The sequence below is a fragment of the Cyclopterus lumpus genome, chromosome 23 (genome assembly GCF_009769545.1).
Source record: "Cyclopterus lumpus isolate fCycLum1 chromosome 23, fCycLum1.pri, whole genome shotgun sequence".
Classification (NCBI taxonomy): domain Eukaryota; kingdom Metazoa; phylum Chordata; class Actinopteri; order Perciformes; family Cyclopteridae; genus Cyclopterus; species Cyclopterus lumpus.
The window spans coordinates 8,163,245-8,188,234 of record NC_046988.1 but is presented as its reverse complement, the minus strand read 5'-3'; the positions used below and the strand labels follow the sequence as shown (position 1 = coordinate 8,188,234).

The 24,990-nt window shown below is 42.3% G+C and overlaps 1 protein-coding gene across 3 annotated transcripts in view; it reads left to right on the top strand.

The window, feature by feature from the left end:
• Positions 1–22,721, top strand: part of wnk1b (WNK lysine deficient protein kinase 1b) — an 81,135-nt gene extending 58,414 nt beyond the window's left edge. The window contains exons 16-39 of one of the 3 annotated variants that reach the window (XM_034526673.1): positions 1,429–1,674; positions 2,972–3,042; positions 3,198–3,348; positions 3,541–3,657; positions 3,954–4,064; positions 4,256–4,307; positions 4,625–4,765; positions 5,537–6,464; positions 6,829–7,142; positions 7,225–7,295; positions 7,652–7,708; positions 8,395–8,478; positions 8,597–8,633; positions 8,726–8,808; positions 8,975–9,262; positions 9,395–9,666; positions 10,054–10,129; positions 10,226–10,355; positions 11,384–11,581; positions 11,998–12,090; positions 14,486–14,527; positions 16,097–16,269; positions 16,777–16,833; positions 17,319–22,721. In XM_034526673.1, the coding sequence (XP_034382564.1) occupies positions 1,429–1,674; positions 2,972–3,042; positions 3,198–3,348; positions 3,541–3,657; positions 3,954–4,064; positions 4,256–4,307; positions 4,625–4,765; positions 5,537–6,464; positions 6,829–7,142; positions 7,225–7,295; positions 7,652–7,708; positions 8,395–8,478; positions 8,597–8,633; positions 8,726–8,808; positions 8,975–9,262; positions 9,395–9,666; positions 10,054–10,129; positions 10,226–10,355; positions 11,384–11,581; positions 11,998–12,090; positions 14,486–14,527; positions 16,097–16,269; positions 16,777–16,833; positions 17,319–17,759 (4,233 nt within the window). In that variant the 3' untranslated portion in view covers positions 17,760–22,721. The remainder of the gene's footprint in view (positions 1–1,428; positions 1,675–2,971; positions 3,043–3,197; positions 3,349–3,540; positions 3,658–3,953; positions 4,065–4,255; positions 4,308–4,624; positions 4,766–5,536; positions 6,465–6,828; positions 7,143–7,224; positions 7,296–7,651; positions 7,709–8,394; positions 8,479–8,596; positions 8,634–8,725; positions 8,809–8,974; positions 9,263–9,394; positions 9,667–10,053; positions 10,130–10,225; positions 10,356–11,383; positions 11,582–11,997; positions 12,091–14,485; positions 14,528–16,096; positions 16,270–16,776; positions 16,834–17,318) is intronic. The other 2 variants (XM_034526671.1, XM_034526672.1) reach the window with 2 other exon arrangements.
• Positions 22,722–24,990: the final 2,269 nt, after the last annotated feature.

Here is a 24,990-nt window from a genome sequence, read left to right as displayed (position 1 = left end):
ATGGCAGATTTGGGATTTTAGAATGACTTCAAAAGCTAAACTTTGATAAATTCATCGGTCGCTCAGTCACCCAAATTGAATTTCCCTCGAGGGTCCTGATGATGCAGGATGACAATTGCCGAAACTGTCCAATCAAAGAGTTACCTGTCGGTCCATATAACTTCATGTTTCCTCCTCTTGGTTCATTTGTAAAAAAAGTCAGTGTGAACAGGAGGCAGACCAGAGCTAAAATACAATAATGTATAATTCCCCCCTTTTGTTGTGCATAAATGGACAAAAGAAATACAATGCAGGTTATGTAAAGGTACCATGTGGAGCTTTAGCATTTTTTGAGTGGTTCCTTGTTGTGCTTGTCTCGTGCTTGACATGCACACCGAGTTGTCTGCCTTCACAGCCTTGCTGTGTATATTTGTGGTCATGCGACCGTGGATTAGCGTTTTACTTCTTACGATTGCATTCTGGCTTGTTCATTTGTGTAGATTATCTCGCCGAACAAGACGTGTAACTATCATCAAGTCGTATTAATGCCACAGAGATTGTTTTCTGCAATAATCCAATAGAGCAATCCCATCAGCTTTTTGTCGAGGGAACCAGTGCGATGTTGAATTCCTGGGTTGGACCACAAAAATACGTCGTCCCTGCAGCACTCTACTGACAGGTGGCTGTAGTGTGCCAACAGAGGCAGGGATCAAGAAGACTGCTCGCTAGTAAACAGATGCAAACAATGCAGGTTTCACACCTTTAGGAAAAATCGCCTTTTGCAACTGTCTGATGAGGAAAGAAATACATTTGGCATTTAAACCTCAAGGACACTCACAATGCCTTTCAACTCAATATCGACTTACAGCAGCGTTAAATCACTTAGTCCAGTGTGACAGTGTGTAGGTAGGTTACTTTGTCCTGTGTGTGCGTTTTAATATGGTATTAAGAGTGTCGCCTATCTGCATTGCACAAAGAATTTGCTTGTACAATGTACCACGCTGTACATTGCCTGTTGAGATATATTTGTGGTTGCATGATCTTCAGAGTTGTGTGTTTTACACAACCTTTGTGTCACAGTGTGTTGTTGAATTTGAGATGTTGTCACTAATGGGCTTGACCAATGTCCCAGTGAACTATAGATGGCTCTTTTTTCTTTGTATCTTTATTTTAACATTTATCATGGAGATCAATAAAGACCCAGACACACAAGCTAATAGGCAACTAGTTTTTCAGGTGAACCAACAGTTAAACTTAAGACCAGCTTCAGCTCACTGTTCCATTACCAAGGCGATTGACGTTATCTGTTTCGGCTCGGGTTAATCTGCTTCCTCATCCTCCCTATGACGTTGCTCCCTTTTCCTCATACCTTTTTATCTACCTTCTTCTCTCTCCCTTCTTTTCCCTTTCTGCTTCCTCCTCTTCCTCCTTCTGGCCCTTCCTTCTCAGCCCAGCTTAACTCCATCTTCCGTTTCCTTGGTGCTACTGCCCTCTCCGTCCCTCCCCGTTGCCATGCCGACAACGGTCGTGGCTTCCCGCCCCTCTCCTGTGCCACTCCCTGTTGGGGTGGTGCCTACTATTGTTTCCCCTCCTCCTCCTCCTGTGCCCATGCCTGTGCTTCAGCCGTTGGCCACGGTGGTGCCAATCATCAGTGTAGTCACCGCCCCGCCTGATACTCCCATGGAACCGCCCCAGGTACTGGTTATATAGACGGTCTGACCCGAGAGGATGGACTGCATGTCATATAAGATGCAAGAACATGTTATGTTCTTATCCATATCCATACATCTGTTAGTTTGGAAGTCAGATTCACTAAACTCTCTTGACTGCATAATCTTGTGGACCCGAAGCAATTAAAAGATATGAATATAAACAGCACAGCTGTCCAGAATCTTACTGTGACATAAATAAAGATGGAATGGTTTAAAATGCTACACATGCTAAACAAACTGAAGCAACGTGGCTATGAGTAATATGAGAGGTGGTTAGGTGTACATGCGATGGTATTGGACAACAATATATTATTGGCTAGTTAGGCGATATTTCACTGTCTGTGCAGCAGAAGAGGAGCCTGGACAGGAACCAGCAGTAAGACACACAGGCAGTAGTTTCCTACAACTTTTAATGAGCAACATTTTAACATTTCTGTGCCCAAATATGTTAAGCCATGATGATGATGACAGTGTGATGAACAGAAACAGGAATAATGTCTCTAAAGTGTTTCCACTTGTAAAGACAGGTTGACTATCTGCATATGACCTGAACAGCTGTGTTCAGTTGGTGTTGGGTATTTTGTAATGGTTCTGCATTTACAGTACATTAACTTTGTAGTTATTATTAATATGATTGGCTTGCAATTGTAATCTCATTTGAGATGTGCTGACATATTCTGATTTCCTTTTACTACATTAAATAGCTTGTCTGTTTGTCGAATAGCTTTTGTGGCTTGTTTTGAGTGGAGCAACACTGACTTACTGGGTTGTTGGTGTGACGTCAGAGAACGTTTTAATTGGTCTACAAATAAGTCATGTCTCCTACAATCCATGTTCTACTGTCTGCAGATTTCTGCTTGTTCCAAGTGCAAGAGTTGAAGTCTGCTCTAACTTTTACCATTTCTTCTAACATCATTTATAGATGTTTATCAATTATGAAGCATGTGCAATTGGAGATGCTGTATGCAATACAATCCTGTTTATGTTCTCCTTTTGGGCAGTTCTTGCTTTGTTACATTTGTTCCATGCTCTAGTTTTAGTTGTTTAGTCGTTGTTGTGTTTTGTTTCACAACTGCTCTATATAGTCTTACTCTAACATCATGAACCCACTTCTTACCATCTAGTTAGTTTTCTCTTTTATTTGTGTCACACTTTGCTTATATTTCATGCCTTCCTGCTGCATTTTCTTTCCCCAAATGTCCCTGGTGTTTGTGTTGATGGCGATCATCTTGATTGTGTGTGTGTATGTGTATTTTCATGTCCCCGTGTGTGTGTTTCAGTCTGCCTCTCAGTCTTCAGAGCTGTCCCAGTCCCAACTACAGCCACCTCAAGTTCTCTCATCTATAGAGAGGTAATTAATACATGCTTTAACAAGCAAACACAATACCTGAACTGCTCAAATATATATATATTTTGTATCACATGTAACCTTTTTGTTGCCGTCTCTTACTATTTACCTCTTTTTCTCTTAATAAATGTGACCTCTGTTTCTCCTCTGTACCTCAGTGGTCACTCTGAGACTTCAGGTCTGAGTGACGGCAACGAAGGAGGAGGAGGTCGCCATGAAGGGCGCTCCACCAAGCGGCATCAGAGACGATCTGTGAGAAGCCGATCACGCCATGAGAAGATCTCAAAGGCGAAACTCAATGTCCTCAATGTAATTGCACACCCTATAAATCCTACACAAATTCAAATGAAACAATAAAACCTCTTTTGTACTGTATACCACTGTTGTTTTTGTATTGGTTGTTACAAAGTTATGAGTTTCAATATACGTAATGAGAAACATCTATTATAGATACTTATCTGTCTTCTTTCTAATTGTATTTCTTTTTATGCATGTGTGTAGATCTCCAACCGAGGAGACAGGGTAGCAGAGTGTCAGCTGGAGACCCACAACAGGAAGATGGTGACTTTCCGATTTGATCTGGATGGAGACAACCCTGAAGAAATCGCCCAGATCATGGTACACACAGTCATTTACGCTCTCTCCAACTGTATTAATACCTTAATACCTCTATTAAAAGGCTGTAATATGCTTCACATACCAGTATGCGTGCTATCTACTGTCACCCAAAACCACTGAAGTACACATAATTGCTGGACCCTTGTCCTTTCATTGCGTAATCAGCAGGTTCCCACACATAGCAACACTATACCTGAGTGGCCACACACTGGCAAAGGAAGCACTAACCAGCTTTGTTTCTGTGACATATTACAAACACACATACACACATCTTAATGTGTCTTTTTTCACATCAGGTCCAGAGTGAGTTCATCCTGGAGAGTGAGAGGGAGTCATTTATTGAGCAGGTCCGAGAGGTGATAGAGAACGCAGATGCAAAGGGTCTGGAGAGAGACACAAACAGCCAGGTAAATATAACAATCTTTATTTATTTATCTCTGTTTATGTATTTTTCTTTGTTGTTCTTTTAGGGGTCGCTGGTGTTCTTGATAGACAAAATACTAAAAATGTTGCTAATATACGATGTACAGTAGACCTTTATTTCTTTTACACCATCTATCTTTCAGTGTTTATTTCATGTTGTGTTGTTGATCTACAGATGGCAGGTGATTTGGCGCAGCAGATTCCTGCTATATCTGTCCCCATGCCAGGTAAAACTAACAAAGTAAAAAGCCTAGAATAACAACATGCACTTTGAGTGTGAGTCGAGCAACAGAGAGGCAACTATAAGACCTGGCTTAAAGCATCTGTGTCCTTGTGCACAGTATTGAATTTCCACCACATCTATAGACACAACAGCATTTCAACACTGATATTTCCCATTTTTTCTCTTTAAAGCTTCTATTTTGTATCCCCGAAGCTTCCTGTTGCTTATTTAGAAGGTTAACTGTAGAATAGAAGTTTGCATGTTGTTCTCTCGGAGATAAACTGTTAACAATGCTATGTTTTGACATTCTTCTCTCCCCAGACATCACTCCCAGTGCAACAGCACAAGTGGTCCATTCAGCAGGTCGGAGGTTCATCGTCAGCCCAGTACCTGAAGCCAGGCTGAAGGAACAAATGTTTCCCACACCTCCTTCTCCTGCCCATGCACCTCCTGTTGAAACAGGTGTGTGTGTGTCTGTGTGTGTGTCTGTGTGTGTGTGCGCGCTTACAACCAAAAGTTTTCTTTTCCAGAGGAAGGATTTGTTCACAACCTTTAACCATTAGAGGTCAATTTATGACATAAAATGTTCTAAAGAGTAGAATGATTGGCAAAATAAGAAAATAATACTAAATTAAGACCCAGGTTGCCCTGTTTTCACACACAGTTGTGGACTAAATGTCAGTGTATTCGCACACTCATCAGATTAAGCTTTAATGCTTTTCAAGGAAATAGTGCAAATGTTCTGTCCAAATGTATATGACATTAATTTAATTTGTTTTAATACGATCTTTTATTAGAACATTAAAATATAAAACGTTTAATTCTTCTTAGTCCTTCCTAAAATGTTTCATTATCCAAAGGGGGGACCAAACAACAAATCCCAATCAAGACCACGAGACTGAAAGTAGCCAAGCTTATAAGTGGTTAACCATCTTTCCCCATCCTCACTCTGACCTTGATTCATGATGAAACCTGTCCATCTTTAACACGGTAATACCAGAGTATTCCACCAAGTTAGTATATCACTCTTATACCATTGTTGGAGTGAAGTTACCCTTTAACTACTGTACCTGTTGAACATATGAACATATGATCTGTCCTATGTGGAAAAGTACACGCAATTTAAATTTCCAAGTCAATGAAAACAAACAATGAAAATGTACGGATAGGTCAAAGATCTTAAAGTGAACCCGGCAAACTTTTGAGATTAAAACAGTGTTTCTTTTTTTCCAGTTCCTCCAGCTCCGGCTCCATCTCAGACTCCGGCCCAAGGAATGGGGTTGTCCCAGTCTGCTGGAGCAATCAGCTTACAACAGGCCTTCTCTGAGCTCAGACAAAACCAGTTTGATGCCGGACCCAGTACCGCCCCAGCTTTAATCCACTCCACCCATCCTCTCCTGCAGCCTGCAGGAGCGTCTGTCCCTTCACAGGCGAGCATAGTCTCTCCTACTGTGGATGCTACGGCTGGACTTGTCCCTTCTAATATGAACCAAGCACAGGAGCAGGCCTCGGATGCCTCTCTTCCTCCCCCTTCCTCCTCCTCCACCCCCTCCTCCAAGCCCGCTGTCTCTCTCAGCCCCCCTTGTTCCGCCTCCCCTCCTCCTACTGTGGTAAATCAGTCCATCCTTCAGTCACAGGTATTACCACAGCCGGGGGTACAGGCTGTGTCCCAACCCCAAGGACAGGTGCAGGTCCTGGGGCAAGCACAGATCCAACCCCAGCTTTTCACCCAGCCTCAGTCTCAAACTGTCCCTGCTGTCATTGCTACTTCAGTACCCTCCACCTTACCACCTGCCAGCATCTCCAGCACTACCCCAACAATGCTCACCTCCCCTCCTTCTGCCCAGACTCTTCCTCCTGTATCCTCTCCTCCCTCCTCCACTCTTCCACCCAGTGAAGTCTCCTCCGATCATCCTTCAGTCTCTCCCACCTCCTCCTCTACTCCTTCCCTCTTCTCCTCCATCACCCCCACCACTGCCATCCCTGGCCCCCAGCTCGCTCCCTCTGCCGCCTCCCACCCCACCCACACTCCCCCCTCCTCCACTGTGGGGCTTCAGCCGGTGACCACCAGTGTTCCCTCAGTCCAACCAGCCGCGGTCCACTCCCAGCCGCAGACGGCAGCCCTGCCTGGGCACACACAATGTGGGGAATGCGACGCAAGGTAAGAGATAGACAAACTGTCTATTTAGTCTCCTTACTTTATTTACTTATTCGGACTTGGTACCTGACTGCTTTTTTGGTACCAACTGAGTATCGAAAACTGCCGCATACCAAAAGCTGTCATGAAGGGCTTGTTTTGCGTCCACTTCTTTACTTATTCTCTGAATGGGTAGTTTCTGTTTTAAATCATAACTTTTCCAGTTCTCGAATGTATGTATTTAGGCAAAGATCTTGTAGTTCTTGTACAGTTGATTTTGTCCCACTAACACTTCATATTCTTCCAAAATTATACCAGCTTCGGTTCTTTCTGGGCTTATTTCATTCATTGAGCCGAATTGCGAAACATTCCTTGATATCTGTCTCAGGTGTGAGGGATTCACTGAGTCACAAGGCAAACCGGACGACATCCAAGCTCTGGAGAAGAAGCTGCGGTCTCTCTTCATGGATCTCGGCGGAGGGGTGCCATCCACCCAGGGGGACATCTTAGCTGCTGACCCTGCCTCTGGAGCCCCCGTGGCAGGTACCTCATCCCCAATGGGCCCCTGCTCCAGCACATCTGTCACCACACCTGGCTCCAGTCAGCCAGCCAATCCTCCTCTGCCCCCCTCCAGCCTGTCACTTGGGACACCTCTTCCCATCCAGGGCCCAGGAACACCTATGTCCACCCCTGCACCGATTGGTATGTGGATGTATATGTTTATGTGTGTAGTGTTAGTTACCATGTGTTTTAATAATGCTGCTTATTAACTTTATGATTTCAGTTTCTACAGTCATCCCTGCTTCATCCTTTGGCCAGACCACTCCATCCAAACCCTCTTTAACCAGGACAGTGGTGAGTGAGCCAGTTTAGCTGTCGATAGCAATACTAGTTATTTCGATATAGTTAAAGCACTAGTCATTGTATTAGTTAAATAATTCTGTGGTCATCTATCAGACCAATGTTTTGAAGAGAAACTACCCAGGTCATTTACAGTACTACACTTTTAAAAGTTAAGAAGCCACAGATTATTTCATCTTTATAAATTATAGGTGTTGCAAGTTGTTTCTACTAACTTTCCTTACAATTCATCTGGCATGCAAATGTCTTTCTTTTCTCCACAAACACTATTCTTAAACCTCTTCTTCCAATCTTTTCTCTCTCCTTCCTCCCACTCTGTGTTTTCATCGACTCTCGTTCTCTGGGATTAGGCCAGTTCTCCTCCTTCAGAACTCCTGCCATCCTTCCCTGGACCTTGTCTAATACAGGTGTTTTCTTTTTGCTCATTTTTAGATTTCTATTTCCAATGCAATGCAACACTGCATTGTCATACGCCTGTAATGCTTATGATTATAGTTGTGCTTTATGTGCTGTGTATAAATAGTGATGCATAGTGCATATTGAATATGTTAAAAGCTTGTGAAACCTAAGACCTCAGACATTATGTTTCATCTGCATCAACAAGAACAAGAACACATGAGAATTAACAGCAGGAGAACTCTACAGTATGACATCAATAAATACATTAAACTACAAAGAAATCCTGATCATTTTACTTTCAATGAATAACAATGATGGATGATAAAAGAAAGTAAGAGAGGAGAAAGGCTGGTTAAGAGAGACATATGAAATGAGACATGGAAACTCAAAGGGGACAAGCTGAGGACCGGGAACTTGTTGTGACTGTGAATGCTGCCGTCAAAAGATAGTCTCTCCGATGTAACCACTGAATAGTGAGACATGACTTGTGGTTCTTTTATGAAATATCTGACCTGTCAAGTTACCGACATTCACTTCTCCTCCCTTACATAACTCTCATGGACGAGACATGTCCTGTTTGATTAAGAAAATCCTCCTGCAGTTGAAGCTCACAAGGGATTTTAATTTTAATGATTGATTAACTGCAGTTAAAATGTGTGCGTGTGTGTGCGTCTAAACGTGTGTCTTTTTCCAGTCCCAGCAGCCTCTGGAGGACCTGGATGCTCAGTTGAGGAGAGCACTGAGCCCAGAGACCATTCCTGTCAGCACACACACACAGGTAAAAAACACACACACACACACACGCACACGCATGTTTTGATATTACTCATGGTATTATATTTCAATGACACTGCTCAGTGCTAACCCACTTCCTTCTCTTTCCATGCTGACCCCAGGCGCCTCACAGTGGCGTACCTTCAGCGGGACAACCAAGTATGTGTATATAGATCTAATAATCCATATGTCTTCCTCTGGATCTGCTTTTCATCTGTCCCCGTCTAATAATTGTACCATCTGTCTTTAAGTTCCCTTCTCTCTGGAGGAAGCAACTGGGTTGTCTTCTGGTCCTCCTCATCCTTCAGGTGGAATCAAACTGGGAAGATTTCAGGTAAGGTTTCCCTACACGACAGATCATTGATGAATATCTACCCATTTCCTCTTCAAAGGGTCTACGATGGTCTATTCTAAACATTTAATTTCAAGTCGCCTGAATTTGTCGATTTTAAGTTTGTCTTTTGCATTGTCCCCTTTCCCTGACTCCTGTCACTGATTAGGTCTCATTGGCTACTGAAGCTGCTCCTGTCCAACGACCAGCTTGCACTGAATCTTCCTCCACCACCTCCTCCTCCTCGTCTTCTTCCTCGTCGTCCTCCTCCAGTCTCTCCAGCCCGGAGAACACACTGCACAAGGATTCCCCGTATCCTCTGAGAGGGGGAGGAGGAAAAGGAGGAGATGTTGTGGACGGACTCCCCCAACGGACTCTGGGAGGGTCACACTACCCCTCCCCCCTCACCTCACCCTGCCACTCTTCTAAGCCCACCACTACCATCGGACGCTTCCAGGTATTTCCTGTTTTTAATCTTGTAGTGTATTGGGTGAGGGTTTCATTTACTACACGTATTTCCCTCCCTTCGTTGTCCCACTGTCCATTCATTAATTATTATATCATTGAATATTTTGTTTTTTTATTTCAGGTTACCACCAACCCAGAAGCCCGTGTTGGTAGATTCTCAGTCAGTCGTGCCCAGGAGCAGATCCTCGAATCCAGGCAGACTCCTCCACCCGCTGCCCAGGCTGCTAATGGACCCAGTAATTCTGGGCCGTTTTTGAGTCCAGACTCTGCTCATAAAGCCTCGCTGCCCAGTCTAAACAACAACTCCTTTAATAACTCCTACATTAGCAGTGACAACGACTCCGAATTTGAGGATGACGACTTCAAACTGGAAGTCAGCCACCTCAGAGAAAAGTAAGTCATCCCATACATCTGTTATTCTATCAACCCTCTCCTTTTTCACCTTCCATCGCCTCTTTATTAGGTTGAACTGCTTTGAAATAAACTAGATTTTTCTTTCTTCTGTCTTCTATTTCTGTGCCCCCCAAAAATAGAAGGCTGTGCTCTGCTTCTCTTTTCTCCTCTTCCTCTTTCCTTACCCTCAAGAATGAGGTTAACCATCCACGTTCCTTCATTACTTCTTTCTAGTGCTCCTTCCTCTTTTCTTGAAAAGGCACGTTCTTCCTTGAACACTTGGCCCTCCTACTCTCTCCTTGCTTCCTCACTCCCGTTGTCTCTTTCTTTTGCCCGTCAATATTTTATTCCTCATATATATTTTTCATTCCCTCTTTCTATAACCAGGCACATGCGTGAGATTCAGGCCCTGCACTCCCGTCAGAAGGAGGAAATAGACGGTCTCTTTACCAGGCTTGGAAAGGTAACTCACCCTGGATGGTTACTTGCTAGATAGTGTACGAATGGTATCTCATACACTATGTAGCAAGCAACCATCCTTTCTTTGGACTCTGTGTAGATCCCTCCAGCTGCAGTGCTCCCTCCAGTTTTAGGCTTGACTGGCAGGAGGAGACGTCCTACCAAAAGCAAATCCTCCAAATCCTCCAGAACCAGCTCCATGCACAGCAGCAAGAGTCCTTTACAGCCAGGTAGGTTCTTGTTTAAACATTTATATTAAGGTGTCGCTTCACCCAAAGTTCAAAGAAACATGTTGCTTATTTCTAGTGATTTCTAGTGATTACATGCCATGCTGGTTGGTTTTATTTGTCCAGGATTTGAGATGTGTGCATCTTTGAGATTTCTGTCACCACCTCAACACAATGGTGGTGAATACCATTTGGTGTCTGTTGCTCACAGCACCAGATATAACAGCAGCATGTCTCTTCAGAAAGACAACTGACAATAGTTGACATTGAAACTTTTTATCTTGCGCTAATCTTTCGGTCTGAATTTGTCCGAGACCTTCGTTTATGACGATAACCTTCAAAACCAATGATATCATCCTCAGCTGTCCTTTGTGTTTGGTTGTTAAACATTACCTGATTAACATCAGCACGTTGACGTTAGCATTTAGCTCAAGCAATGCTTTATCTGTCGAATGTCCAATATCACATAGCGGCTAGCATGGCCATAGACTGTTGGGAATATTTTGGGCAATAGACATGAGATTACACTCACCTCACTAACACCTGGCCAAATTAAACTGAAAACTATAATTAGATCTAGATACCACCAGAGGAAGGCGAGAAAATGTGTAATGTTTGTCATTTGGTTAAACAGTCCATTTATCTCATAGTAACTCACCAGCAACATATTCACCTCCATCTTTATTCCTACAATTCAGCCAGAATGGTCTAAAACATGTACCCTAATGTTCCATTGTCTTCGTTTTTATGCATGCATGTGCACATGTTTGTGTGTGTGTGTGGATGTGCTTGGTTACGCGTGCACACGCGGGTCTACGCTGGTGCAGCCTCGGAGCGTGAACATTTCTGACTGCTTTCCCCGTCTGTCTCCCTCTGTGCGCTTGTGTGTGTTGGGGTTTGGGCGTGTGTGTCAATGTCTCTGGTGACGGGTGTCTTACTTGTGCATTATCTTCGCGTTTGTGTGTCTCTGGTCTCTCCGGTGTGCCGTTACTGCCCTGTCCCCTCCTGCCAATGCCTTGTGCTTTCTCCAGGCAGCACTTTATCCGCCCAGAGCGTCCCCACCATGTACCCCGGCCCGCTGGCTCTGTTAGCCCCCGGAGGATTAGCCGATTCGTGCAGCAGTACTCTGCTCCAGCCACTCAAACCGTCTCCCTCCGGCAACAACCTGTGCTCCGCCTACACCAGCGAGGCGGCGCTCTCTGTGCCCAGCCTGTGTGCTCCCACCCCAGGTAGGCACGCAGTCTGCAGCAGGCCTCGTGAGCTTTTCCCACAACATTAGAAATACTTTACATAAGTGCATGCAGTTGGTTTGTCTTCACTCGCTCACAAGACTCAAATCACATCTTTTTCTTTCTTTCTCTATCTGTGTCTTGCTGTGTGTGAATCAGTGTGATGGCTAACTGACTGTTACATTCTTCCTTTGTATTCCTTCACCTGTGTCTCTCTCCTTCCTTCTCCTCTCTACCTCTCTTGTCTTACTTTTGTCCTGTCCGTCTCTATGTCCCTGTTTTTCTTTGTCTTTTTGTTGCCCTCCTCATTTTCACTGCCTTCATCTTCTTCACCTCTACCTTTCTCTTTGTCTCCCTTCTCTTCTTTGCACTCTCCTTTCCTGGTTCTCCATCTCTTCCCTCCTCCCTCTCTTCAGGCTGCATAAAGTTCAGCTGGGGTTCGGAGCGTTTGGCCTTCAAACCTGGCGGCAGGAGGACGCGCTTTCTGAGTACGCCCTGCTTGGCTCTTTGTGTGTAACGCTTTATTCCTTTGCTCTTCTCTTTTTACCCGTTGTCCTTACTTACTTTTTGTTCTTATTTTTGTACTCCTATATCTGTCAAGTCAAAGTCGTCCCGTCTTCCCATGGTTTTCCTTCTTTGATAGAGGAAGAAGACCCTCTGCTTGTGATATCACTAGTATCCTGCAGAAAACTGGTGTCTCCAATAAAGTCAGCTTTTCAGGCATTAATAGAAAACATGAATTCATTGTAATTTGTGATTTTGGGCTATACAAAATAAACTCAATTGAATTTGATTGAATCCAGGCGAGCCTGCAGGGTAATACATTTACATCTGAGAGCTTTCTCACTGCCGCAGTTAGGATTCAAGTACTCTATTCGGAATTACCGGCCAAACTAAATTTCTTTATGGAAATATGAATGAAAATCTGCACACTGTATTTCCCGTAAGTGCAATTTGGTGGCACAGGCACAGAGGAAAAAGGTCAAATTAGAGATAAAAGCTTGCTGCAGGATACAAAAAGTTAGCTTAATGACAAACATAGTCTGTCATGCATCCCAGAGCTTCCCATAGTCATCTTCACTTATATATATTATATCATATTTCTCATTCCACTCTCTCTCTCCGTATTCTTTCTTTCTCCCTTTTTTTCTTTTCGTTGACATAGTCGTCCTTGACAAACATTAACTTCACATTCAATGCCACCCTTGTGCACTTTTAGCTGCAGAGAATAACAGCATTGCTAAAAACTAAATATAAAATTAATAATAATAATCGAGAGAACGGACTCAGCAAAGCGTTAACTGTCTAAAAGTAAGACTTTAAAAGACAGTCAACAAATTGCACTGCCATTTTAATCAAAACCTTTTAGCTTTCTAGAGGCCATGTGGAGTGCACCAGCCCAAAAACAATAGAGCCACTTTGAGGTTCTATGACGTGAAACTTACATTAGTGACCGCGGGAACTCACCCGTCACCAGTGTGTTTAAAGTTGTCATCCTCACACAACTGCATGTCCCAACTTGTTTGGGACAGCACACACATTTGGGTAACTACTGTATAATAAAGAGAAATGAGCAACTGGTGTATCTGTTTGCAGTGCAATAAAAAAAACTCACATTTCAATTAATTTTTTTAAACAGTCAAAGATGAGTGCAATATAACAGTACGAGAGTGCATGAAACAAGTTAGGCCCCTGGGAAATTAAAACGGCCGCTAAAATGCACATGGATTGTCCAAATTGCTTCATTGTGCCGCATGTTTACATTTTAGCCAATTAGATCATTCTCCATGGCAACAAGCTTGATAACGAGCGTTTCATACATTTAGTCCTCTTAAGTTAGAAATAGATGATACAGTTTTGTTTGTGTCAGTCTGAATTTTCGAATCCTGACTGCTTCCATTTCTAACTTTTGCTTCTGTGAAAACAAGCAGACGAACAAGGAAAGACAAGTGGGGACCTGATGACTTGAGATTTGTGCCATTCAGTTTGTTTTTAATAGAAGATGTATTATTTGTTTTGAATAAACGTGGTTTGTTTAAGCACAGTTCTGTGCATCATCAGTGATTATCATGATCATAAATGTAGTCTTGGGTAAAGTGTTTGTGCATTATAAAGACATGTTTATGAGTGCTTCTGAACCCTCTGCAGCTCAAACCCTTTCTCTCTCTTCCTTACTCCTTTCCCTCACTCCCTTTCCTCACCCCTCACCTGTTCCCTGTCACTGCACAGCCAGAGAGGGAGGGGGACAGACCTGGGTCTTAATGTTCTTGTTTACAAAGAGGAATAAAAACATTAAATTGATTTGATTGTTCATGTAAATGATCTTGACAATAAGGCATTTTGTTTCACCTCAATCTTTTTAAATGCAATTCAGAGGTCTGGAAACCGGGTACTTTGATAAATATGAATCTGAATTTGGACCCAGTTCTGAAACGGCCCTTTGAGCTGTAGAGAGGCCTCGGAGTCCTGAGAACCAGGGGTTGGTTTCCCAGAAATGTCTTCAAGCCACAGTACACAGACAAGACTCAGTGTTTGTTTACTGTTACACACAAGTATTATAACCAAGTATATTATATTCTGTTTTTGCTGCAGTAAGTGTGCTTAAAGTTGGTCTCCGCACTTCCTCAGAAGGTTGCCTTCATATCTTGGTGTTGTTTGAAGACAAACAGTGCAGAGTACAGAACACACACCGTTTTATAAAAACTGCACATTAATGTGTCACAGTGTACTGTGTTACAGCTACTGATGTTATTGGGCAACTCAACCCCAACGTGTTGTTTGTTGACTGCTTCAAGTTCAAATAATCCTACTAGGATGCATTGTGTTTGGTTGTCGGGTGTTGTGGGCGTGGGCTTAACTCTGACTCTCTCCCAATCCTCCAATCGTTGTCTTCCGGCCTCACAGGGAAGATGGTGAAAAAAGTCTGCCCCTGCAACCAGCTCTGTAGTAATTATCTCTCTTTTTGGTCTTTACTCCCTCCATCGATGCCCTCTTCCATCCTTGCACTTGGCCACGCTTCCTCCTGCTCTCTTATGTCCTTTAGATTCCAACTTTGACCCTCTGCCAGATTTGAGATTGTTTGATTCAGTTATTTCAGCTACTGAAACACAGTTTGAAGACTGAAATGACTGAATTAACCAGCCATCACAGATTCAAGCTGACAGTGCATGCTCCTGCAGGCTCTCTCACTCACTCACACACACACACACACACACACACACACACACACACACACACACACACACACACACACACACACACACACACACACACACACACAGTTGCTCTGCCCGCTCCCTTTTCCTCTCCTCCATCCTCATGGCTTGTGGTCTTGACTACATTGCCCAGAATTCCATTCTGCTGCAGTCAGTCATGACTCAGCGTCTCCTCATTCTTATTTTCCTCCATTTTATTTCGCATGACATGCCGGCTTTCTGTCGGACCAATTGTATAGTTTTTTTTCCCTGCATATTATGTCTTTTCTCCTGTAATATTTAATATGAACAGATCTGTGTAATATAAATATAGCCTGGATTAAAACTGTAAAGGAATGATGATAAAGAAACTACATTCGGGAGGGAGTTATTATGTGATATTCATGATTCATGAGTAAAAGAACAATAGCAAATCCTATTAATTCTGATGTTCTCTTCCACTGGCCTGAATGATTTCTTGAAACTGCATATTTGCGAGAAAGAAATACATACAATGCATATTATCAAAGCTGTGTGTGCAGTTTTGGGGATCCAGATTTGATTGAAATCCTTTTATTTCTGAGATAATTATGTGACAATATCTGAAATCAGCAGAGTGTGCAGCTAAGAGATTTTATAATCTCTCTTTATGTAGATGTTGTTCCCTGTTGGATTGTTAGAGCGGCACTAACGTGAACAAGTTAAATCTTGAACCATGAACATGCTGTGCTTATAGTACTGGTATCATATACTAGTTCATAACAAGTTGACTTCACTTGAACAGAGGCTACGATAGATCAGCCTGGCCAGTTTACAGTGTTTGCTTTCATGTTCTGCAGTGAATCCGCTGTGATGTTGGCAAAAAGCTCACGACCAGAGCTTGAGTGCCATCTTATGGTGAAAGAATAGAGTCGAGATCAGCGCGACACAGGGAACAGATCAACAGCAGGCCCGGTTCAGCATTAACTCTTTTGTGTTGCAGCAATGGGACTCTGAACACACTGTTTCATATTCTGAAACCGGCTTAGTCACATGAAAAGAGTCCATGTTATGTTTTTTAAATGGTGCTCTAGTATCATCATCGAGTTCCTCCTGTCTGTCATCATGATTTCTATCATTACAACTACACAATATAATGAACATGTCGACATGCTGACCTTCCCCTAAAACCTCTGTCCCGACCATGCAACACATTTTCATGGTCAAGACGGGAAATGCATTCTCATTCATTCAGATAACATCAATTATCATCTTCTAGTTTGAACAATACCTGACATTCTTTGCTCTCCCACCCCCCCCCCCTCTCTCTCTACCTCCACAGGGACTAATAGCACCAACGCAGTGAGCGGTTCAGGTGGTTTGGGTCAGAGCCAGGCGGGTTCTCAGAGTCTGCCCGCCAACATGTCAGCCCCCCACCAGAGGAAAGGAACCTTCACCGATGACCTCCATAAACTGGTGGACAACTGGGCCAGAGATGCCATGAACCTCTCACAGGTAACTGCTGTGTTATGGCTCATCTTACTGTGACACACTTTGTTTTGACTCATAATAACTCAAAATGTTTCTTTAGCAATGAATCACAAATTCCTGTATTTAGTTTACCGGACAAGAAGAGAGGAAAGGAGCTAAATTCTAAATGACAAAGAGATTGGTGGAGTAAACAAACCTCAGCCTCCTCAAAGCCCTCAACACCTATTATAAACCTCGACCAGCTCCTCTATCCGTTTTGCATTTTATGTGTGTAGAAATTACCAACACATCAGATGGAAAGAAAAGAGGGAATATCATTTAGTCTTGAGAGGTTTTGAAGACATTTTCATTGTAATTGGATGATCTAATAGAGGTAAGCTCAAAGCTTCAGGACAAAGACAAAGTCCAGTAGTAGATAAGGTTGCCCAATGTACATTGTTCCAAGATGCTTTTTTTGAGTTTTGCGGGATACATTTGTGTGTTTGATCAAGTAATGTACAGATAAGTAAACTGAACTAACTATTTTTTCAGGGGAAGAGGAGTGCCAAACAGCTGCAGCCGGCCCCAGTGCAGGGACATAGCTACGAGGTTAGTTTAATAAGAATACACCCGACGACATCATGGCCAGAGTAACCTGCACAAATGGATTAAGGCAAAAATGATCTCTCTTGTCACCTCCAACTTCTTATTAAGTACAATGGACACAGCAGACTATACATGGCAGTTCCATCTTGAGCAAAGAGACCCACAAACCATCTAGTTCTTCTTTGCTGTAAAACTATTAACTGGCCTTGTGTCTCAATTAGTTTGTGTTCATTTGAGACTTTGCATTTCCAAAACAGTTAGTTTTTTGGAATGTTTGTTTTCCCTGTTTTACAAATAATACAAAAAAGTGTAATCTTTACTTTGTGTCTTAGTCAGTCTAATAATGAATCCTTGAGAGGGCAACAGATATCTACCAAATCATAATAAGATTTTAGGATATTTTAATAAGATAAAATAAACGTGTGCTTGAAGGAACAAGTCTAATAGTAAGCATGAATAAAGGTTTCCTCATACATCCATCTCTCCAGGTTATCCAGTCAGCCAGCCTGAGCAGGAAGTACTCTGCTCCCAGCCAGCTGTGTCCCAGCAGCATTGGAGGTTCAGCCCACCTCCCCACAAACTCCACCACTGCTACCTCTCTGGCCACCCGCAAGGGCTCCCTGTGCCACACCCCTGCCTCCTCCACCCCACCTCAACCCCAACCTCCCCAGTTCAGCCACTACACCCCTACTGCCGCCTACAGTGCACAATGGTCCGGTCCGGCTCACGGCCTGTCAAACCCACACCAGGCCCCAGCACAGCCTGGGCCTCTACTGGTCAGCACCTCCCAGCCGCTGGGCCCCTACCCCACCACGGTTGGTGGGCAGGGCCAGATTCCCGGTCAGGGGCCGCTCCAGGCTTTCCATCTGACCAACTCTCTCCAGAAGTCCGTCAGCAACCCAGGAGGACCCAACATGAGGACCACGTAGGATTCGGGGAGAAGGCCGGTTTGTATCCCGGCCGACCGGACTGGTGTTGGACAGAGTGTTACGCTTGGTCGGCTGGAGAGGATGATAGAACTAGAGCAGCTTGGCGAGCAAGGAGTTTGAAGTGACAGAAGCTGACCTGTTCAAGAACAGAAAAGATCAAACAGGGAAGGAGGAGGAGAAGAAATCAGGAGTGCGTTGAGGCCAACTCGCCAAAGTGTGTCATGATGCATCTCACCTCTGCATCCATCCACGTGTGTGTGAGAAGCTGTCACAGACACAAATGCAGTCACAGGATCTCCATTTGTTTGACTGGGTGTGTGTTCAAGGATAAAGGAACAGACTCATGAGTGCAATGTTAAAAGGCCAAAGAGATTTTGACAGGGGATTGGTGTTAATTACTGTTGGTGTGTGAGGTGTCGTTTATGCGCACTTATGGCTCGGTCACACTTGTTCATGCTGAGCATTAAGATGATCTCAAGCACTTGAAAACGATAATAACAAGCAAAAATGCAGTTTTTCCAAATTTATTACATAAAAAGGTAACTGGTGGATGCAGAGGGGAGCATGGCGGGCCACCGGCAGGGTTTCATCCAGCGGCTTGCACCCCTTCAATGTATGCTTAAAAGGAAGGATGCACATAGCAGCAGGTCAAAGCTTTAATTTCAGATGAGGGTGTTTAGGAAGTGTTTTTTCTTCAGTATTCAGAATTTGGAAATGTTCCTCATTTCAAAGCACAAAAGAAAAATCCAGAACAAATCCAGGATTTAAACTCCTGAGCCTAATTTAGAGTCGATACAGTCGACGCATTCTGACTTGTCTGCTTGAGGAAATTCGTGACAGCTGCTGCGCCGTTACCTTCTGTGTCTTCTGACAAACCGCTCAAACGGAGGGAGAGAGACGGAGGAAACAACAGTGGTTGGCGAGGGAGAGCAGCACGAGAATGTTTGCATTACATAACAGAGAGCACCTCATCCGTTTCCCAGTCCACTGCTTACTTTAGGAGCACCGTGACTAAAGTACTGACTGGACACGACGGATGCCTCTGCACATCCAACACCTTCTTCACCATCACGACTCCACCGCTCCCTCCATCCCTCTCTCCGCCTCTCTGTTGCCATTCGAAGCAATAACAGCAGAAACCTTTTAGAGAAGAAAGCAGCCCAAACTCAGCGTGAAAAAGTGGCCTTGTTAACAGAATAATACCAGAGTCCCTGTACAGTTTGTGTCTCTGTTTATTTTTTAGAATGTCAGCCATGATGATTCCATTTTGTTGTTTTTGTTGTTTGGTTTTGTTTCGTTGGGTTTGTTCTGCTTGCTGCCCCCGGCTAGCAATCTGACACACACACACACACACACACACACACACACACACACACACACACACACACACACACCCACACGATGCATGAGATATTCACAGCAATACACACACCTGCATACACAACCAGATTGATGTAAATACACACACATTGTTGGAGGCGTAGCAGCCATTTAACAGACACACTCACGGACTAATGCCTCAGTTCTTTGTGTCATTAGGGTGTTTTCAACATGTGTGTTGAAATGATTGCAATGTACATTGTTGTTAATGATAATTATTCTATTTAAAAAGAAACAAAAACATGTTCTGTTGATGGACCTGTTATACGCGCACGTCGGTGTACGATGTGGAAACACTGTGATTATCGTTGTTTATTATTAGCGAATGTTGTTGGACAACATTAGTTTTTCGGGTGAAATATCACAAATAAAAAAAAAAAATGTCAAAAAGCATACAGAGAACGGTTCGGGGTCCTTTCACTTTCAATTCACTGCTTTCAGCTAATGGATTCTCAGCTAAATTAAAAATTGAGAACACCTCTTTTCAATAATCGTCCTCGCACTCAGTGGCCGAGGGCGCGCTCTGAAACAAATGCCTTACCGACAACCAATCAACCGCAGTTTCAGTTCCTTTTTCATAACTGATTGAATTGAAAGTTGAAACTGACCTCCAAGCCTGATTATAAGTGAACGGCAGGATAGTTGATATTTAGATAATAAAGTAATGCTAGCTATTTTCTTTTCTTAATACAGTACTTATATATCAGACACTTTAAATCGCCCTCCTCTTTCTTCCCAGTTTTTGTTAGATGAATGTGAATGTATAAACCAATGGTGTCCATTTTGATGTACTTGAAAGAAGAAGAAAAAAAAAAGGTCTGTCTTTTGTTTTTGCTCTCTTTCGCTTCCCCTGACCCCCCCTAGAGCTTCCGGTAAATACTGGAGGAACTTACTAGTGCCTTGCATCCTTCCTGTTGCTTGTTTCTTTCGGGGTCGAGGACTCGGGTCAAAGTAAGCACATTGACAGCCTGCGTGGAGAGTTTTGGGGGCTGTCACTTTGAAGTCTGCGGTGATGAGTGGACCTGGTGTGAGTGGAGCAGGCATGCAGCAGATTGGTGCAGATGCTGTATTAATGGCGGCTGTTAGCTGCTCTACAGCTGGTTTGTGGTCAATTCTCTTTCGATTTCAACTAATTGAGTGCGTTTGCCCCAAAAAGGAAGACTCGTTCCCCAACTTAGCTCTACGAAGTGATGGAGAGACCAATTGACCCCCCAACTCTGCTGCCATTTAAGCCGATGAGATTGTCCACTTAGGGTGGAAAAAGGCCACCATTTGAAGTCGGTGTTGTTTCTGTGTCTGAGGCCCGTTACGCCACCGACATGATGGAAGATGGAGGGAACAGGAGAGTTTATCAGTGACATTTATTTTCAGGGTTTTAAATGTAGATATCGAGGTGGAGAAGTGGGCAGGAATATTGTTTCAGTTTGTAGGAGGATGTTGTTTGAAGATTGTATTTGAAGCTTGAACCACTCTGTGTTTTAGTCAGCAGAGGACACATTCATAGTTAACTTGCGTGAATGCGTCTCCACTGTAGTATAGGTTATGTTTTTACCAAACCAATCATCTAAATATGTTTCGACCTGCATGTGAAATAAGCAGAAATCAAAGGATTGGTGAAAGTCTATAATTGCTGGACAGACATGTGGTCGGTCCGTTGAAGTGGGATGAACAGGAATGTTGGTGCTGCTCTGTTCTGAAAGTCCAGTTGACCTGTAGGATGGTGAGAGTAGCCGCCATCAGATTCTGATTCAAAGCTCGCTGATTCCTGATTGGTGCAATCCAACTCAGCCGAGAAGATAACAGAGAAACAAAGAAATACAGAAACCGCTCGAGTAAAATAAAATAACCCAAAAATAAACCCAAACTTTCATAGGACCCCGTCACTCATAGTTAGAAGCTAATTGCTCCTCCAGTGCAAACCGTTGTTATCCAATTAGGAAAGACGTTGACTCTCTAAGCATTTAATACTCAACAAGCATTTACAAAGCCAGCAGAACTTGACTGTCTTCTGAACCGATTGGGTTGGGAACGCCTCTTCATCTGAGAATTGCTCCTATCGAGTCTGACTGGGACCACTGTGGTGGTTATGATGATTGTGGTGGTTATGATGATTGTGCTGGCGCTGATGACGGTGGTTGAAACGATGGATGTGATGATAACGGTTTTCGATTCAAGGCCTTTGACACCCTGTTCTGTTTTCTCTTTTCATTTGTCCGTGCAAACGAAACATATCTGGTACAAACTTTGACATTCACTTAAACATTTGCTGTTGGGAAATTAGTGTTCTGGATTCCCTTAAAAACATGAAAAGGTTACTTTGTACAAAGCCCATTGCTTTTGCTCATTGATTGGGGATATGGTCTACTTTCATGAATAATAATGCAATATTTTTATTGCTTGGCAAGTTTGGTTGAAGCTGTGAATACTAATTGAGCCACTTTGCTGTAGTTCTGGTTATCATGATCTGTCAGAAGAAGTCAAACCTTTAACGATGCCACCAACTTAGTGCCACGTCGCTTTTTGCCAGTGGAGTGAAAACATCAGAGGTAAAGAATTTTCAAAACTAAATTCTGTGTATTTTTTACTGCTTTCACTCACTGGAGCTGTTTTTGTTGCCAGGTAACACTCTGGACTTCCACTTTGCAAATGCTCCAGCCTCAAATGATTTCCACAGTAGAAGTTTGATCATATTTTGCTGTGTCTCTACTACATTATTACTATGAAAGAAACGCCTACTGTGCAGTGGCTACAATGCAATATTATTTAAAGTTACAGTATGCTGTCAAGCTGTGAGGTTACAGTTTGGTTTGACAGTTATGTTCCCTGCTGGAGGGCTCTTTTTTTTTTTTTTTTTAAACCTCTAGATTTAAACATCAGTGGGTGCAATTATTGTGAAGTTTAATTTAGAGTTGTGGTGGAAGGACTCTTACTGTGAAAGGCTTGAGAGTTATCCAGTGTGGGCACACTTATTGTGAAGTTTCCTGAATTTAAAGTGGGAAAGTAGGATTATTTTTCTGGCGACACACACATACACACACACACACACACACACAAACACACACACACATCGTGTAGCAATACTAGTTTCAAACTTACTCGCATTAGACTCAGTTTGTGGTTTCACAGTTTTTGTCTGTTTAGCACTTGCTAGCCTTTATGCTTTTTACTGCAGTGCCCACGTGTAATAAAAAAAACAACAACAACAAAAAAAGCCTTTTAGTGCACCAACAGATCCAGACACACACACACAGATAGATTCAGTGCACCTCCTCTCTGTTTTATGTAGCTTGCTCCTGTGGAATGATATCGAGTCTCAAGCACAGCAACAGTTTCTCTGACTGTTACTGAAAACAATGTTCTCAACACGTTAAATATGTTTCTGGTTTCTCTGATGCTCTCATGTTTTTGTTGTCTTTTTTTTCTCTCTCACTTATTCTCAGTTATCTGCAGTTGTATTGTCTGCACCACTCTTAATTCAGTGGTTTCCTTTTTCTGTATCGTGTTTGACATTGTACTAAGTGGTGAGATAAAACAAAAATGGATGAATGAAAGAAAAAACAATAAAATACATGTGCGGAGTCATCGGCAGCCTTTAACGGTATTTTTTGCACTAAGTATAGAGTGTTCAAGCTTCATATTAAAAAGACTTTGCGCTACAATACAGTGAAATTTGTTACTTTATTTGTAAAAACTTAATAAATAAAAGTTGTTTAAATGAATTGGAGTGACTGGACTATAAATCAATAGGAAGATGGGAATTACATTAATTCATGTATTTCTGCCATGTTTTAATAACCAATATCTCTTCAGAATGCCTCTGGGTCACAATGAACCAGAACAGATATTATTTATTTATTTGTTAGTACTTTTCATTATAAGCCCCTTTCTAAATTGTTGAAATGTTAACAAATGTATAATGGAAAAATATTGAATATACCATATTGACAACCTTTATAATCAGAAAGTGTTGCATTCAATGGGAATCTTCAATTTTATTATTAATTTATATTTCAACAGGGCAATTCAAAGTGCTTTACATCATGTCAGACACATCAATACGATCCGATTAGTTTTATCTCCCTTTGTGTTGCACTTACGTATCTTTTCCTCTTGGCTGTAACCTGCAGGATTTACTCCTTCCTGTTATCCAGAGCACATTAAACAGCCTCTGGCTTCAGGGCCAATTAGGAAACAGTTGTGAGGTGTGAATCTGTGCTTAATATCCGTCACCATGGAGACAATGAAAATAACACCGTCAGTCCAGAGAAAAAGAGGCACGAGGAAGGAAGGGAGGAAGGAAAATGAGACTTACCGGGACATTATAACAATAAATTTCCCACAAGCAGTTTTCCTGCTGTGATACGAACACTACACTGTAAAAAACGTTGCACACGTTGGGGTTGGGATCTTAAACTGCATCGAGGCGTATCACATTTGGGGCAAGGTAATTTGTCAATTTATTTGAATGCTCCTAAATATATATGTATATGTTTGAGGTTAACTTACTGAGGAATTTACTGGAAAATATTTAGAGTAACCTGAATATATATATATGTTGTTTTTTGTGGGTGTCTACCTAGTTTTCAGGTTACTGTGAACCACGGCCAAGTGCAGTGTTGACAGGTGAACTTACACAATATCTAGACATCAGATTACTCAAACTTAGTTGACAGTTGTTGCTGTTCTGGTCATGTTTTTTTTAATGAGTATGCTATCTGAAATAACAATAATTATGCTAATGATCTGCTTTTCTGTTCTATTAGATTCCTTGAAGATCTGTGAGGATGGAGATAAAAGTGACAACCATGAAGCGAAGCCAAACACACACACGCACACACACACACACACACACGGTCTCACATTACCCTTTCAACACAGACCTCCCACATATATCTGGCTTCAGCTTGTGTAAATAAACAGTGAGAAGAAATGATCACGCATCACATATGCTGGTACATTTTCATTTAGACTATAACTGATGATAGTATGATGCTTTTCTGATTCATAAATATGTTCCTTTTTTTGCTTCCCAATCTTACAGGAAACCACCAACATGTAGGTTCCTGTGTGGCTGAATTGTGGGAGTTACCCTTCACTGCAGATAAGAATCTCCACAATTTTAAAAGGTAAAACTTGAATTTTTCTTGCCAACAGAAAACTGAAAAAGTTGACAAGAATATAACTTTTGGTGTAATTGTTTACCCGTTATGAAGATAAAAAATGAGCACTGGTGTAAAAACTAACTTTTTTGAGCACTAGCTCAAATATCAATAGGTTACTATCGATAATTATTCTAATTAACAACCCAGAGAAAATATAAATACTAACATTGCCGTGTATAAAAGTATCAACCATTAAAGTTTTGATTTATAACCCAATATGAAGATCATAACCCGGTGTTTGCTGACCCAGTAGTTTTTAATAATAATAATATTTAGAACGTTTTCTGTACATTTATTTCATTAAACTCTTCAGGAGATAAACAGTATACATACTGTACACACTGTTTACATGAACATAATGTATTTTACGTGACAAATTAAATACTTTAAAACGGTGTTACTTTTAAAATCAGAATTTCTCCAAACTCATTTTCTTCATTGATGATTTTACTTCCAATGCAATACCGGAAAAACAGGTCAGCGTCACATAAGCCCGCATCCACTCCTGCCCAGATATATATTTATATATGTGTGTGAGTAATTAAGAAACTGAGCATTGATGCCAAATTAATCAGCCCTGGTCTGTTGTCCCCAAAGGTCTTCCACTGTATTGGTTAGCTCACATATGACCTGAGGTGATGTAAGACTACTTTCTAAAGTAGAGCTTGTCTGATAAACTATCTGGAACG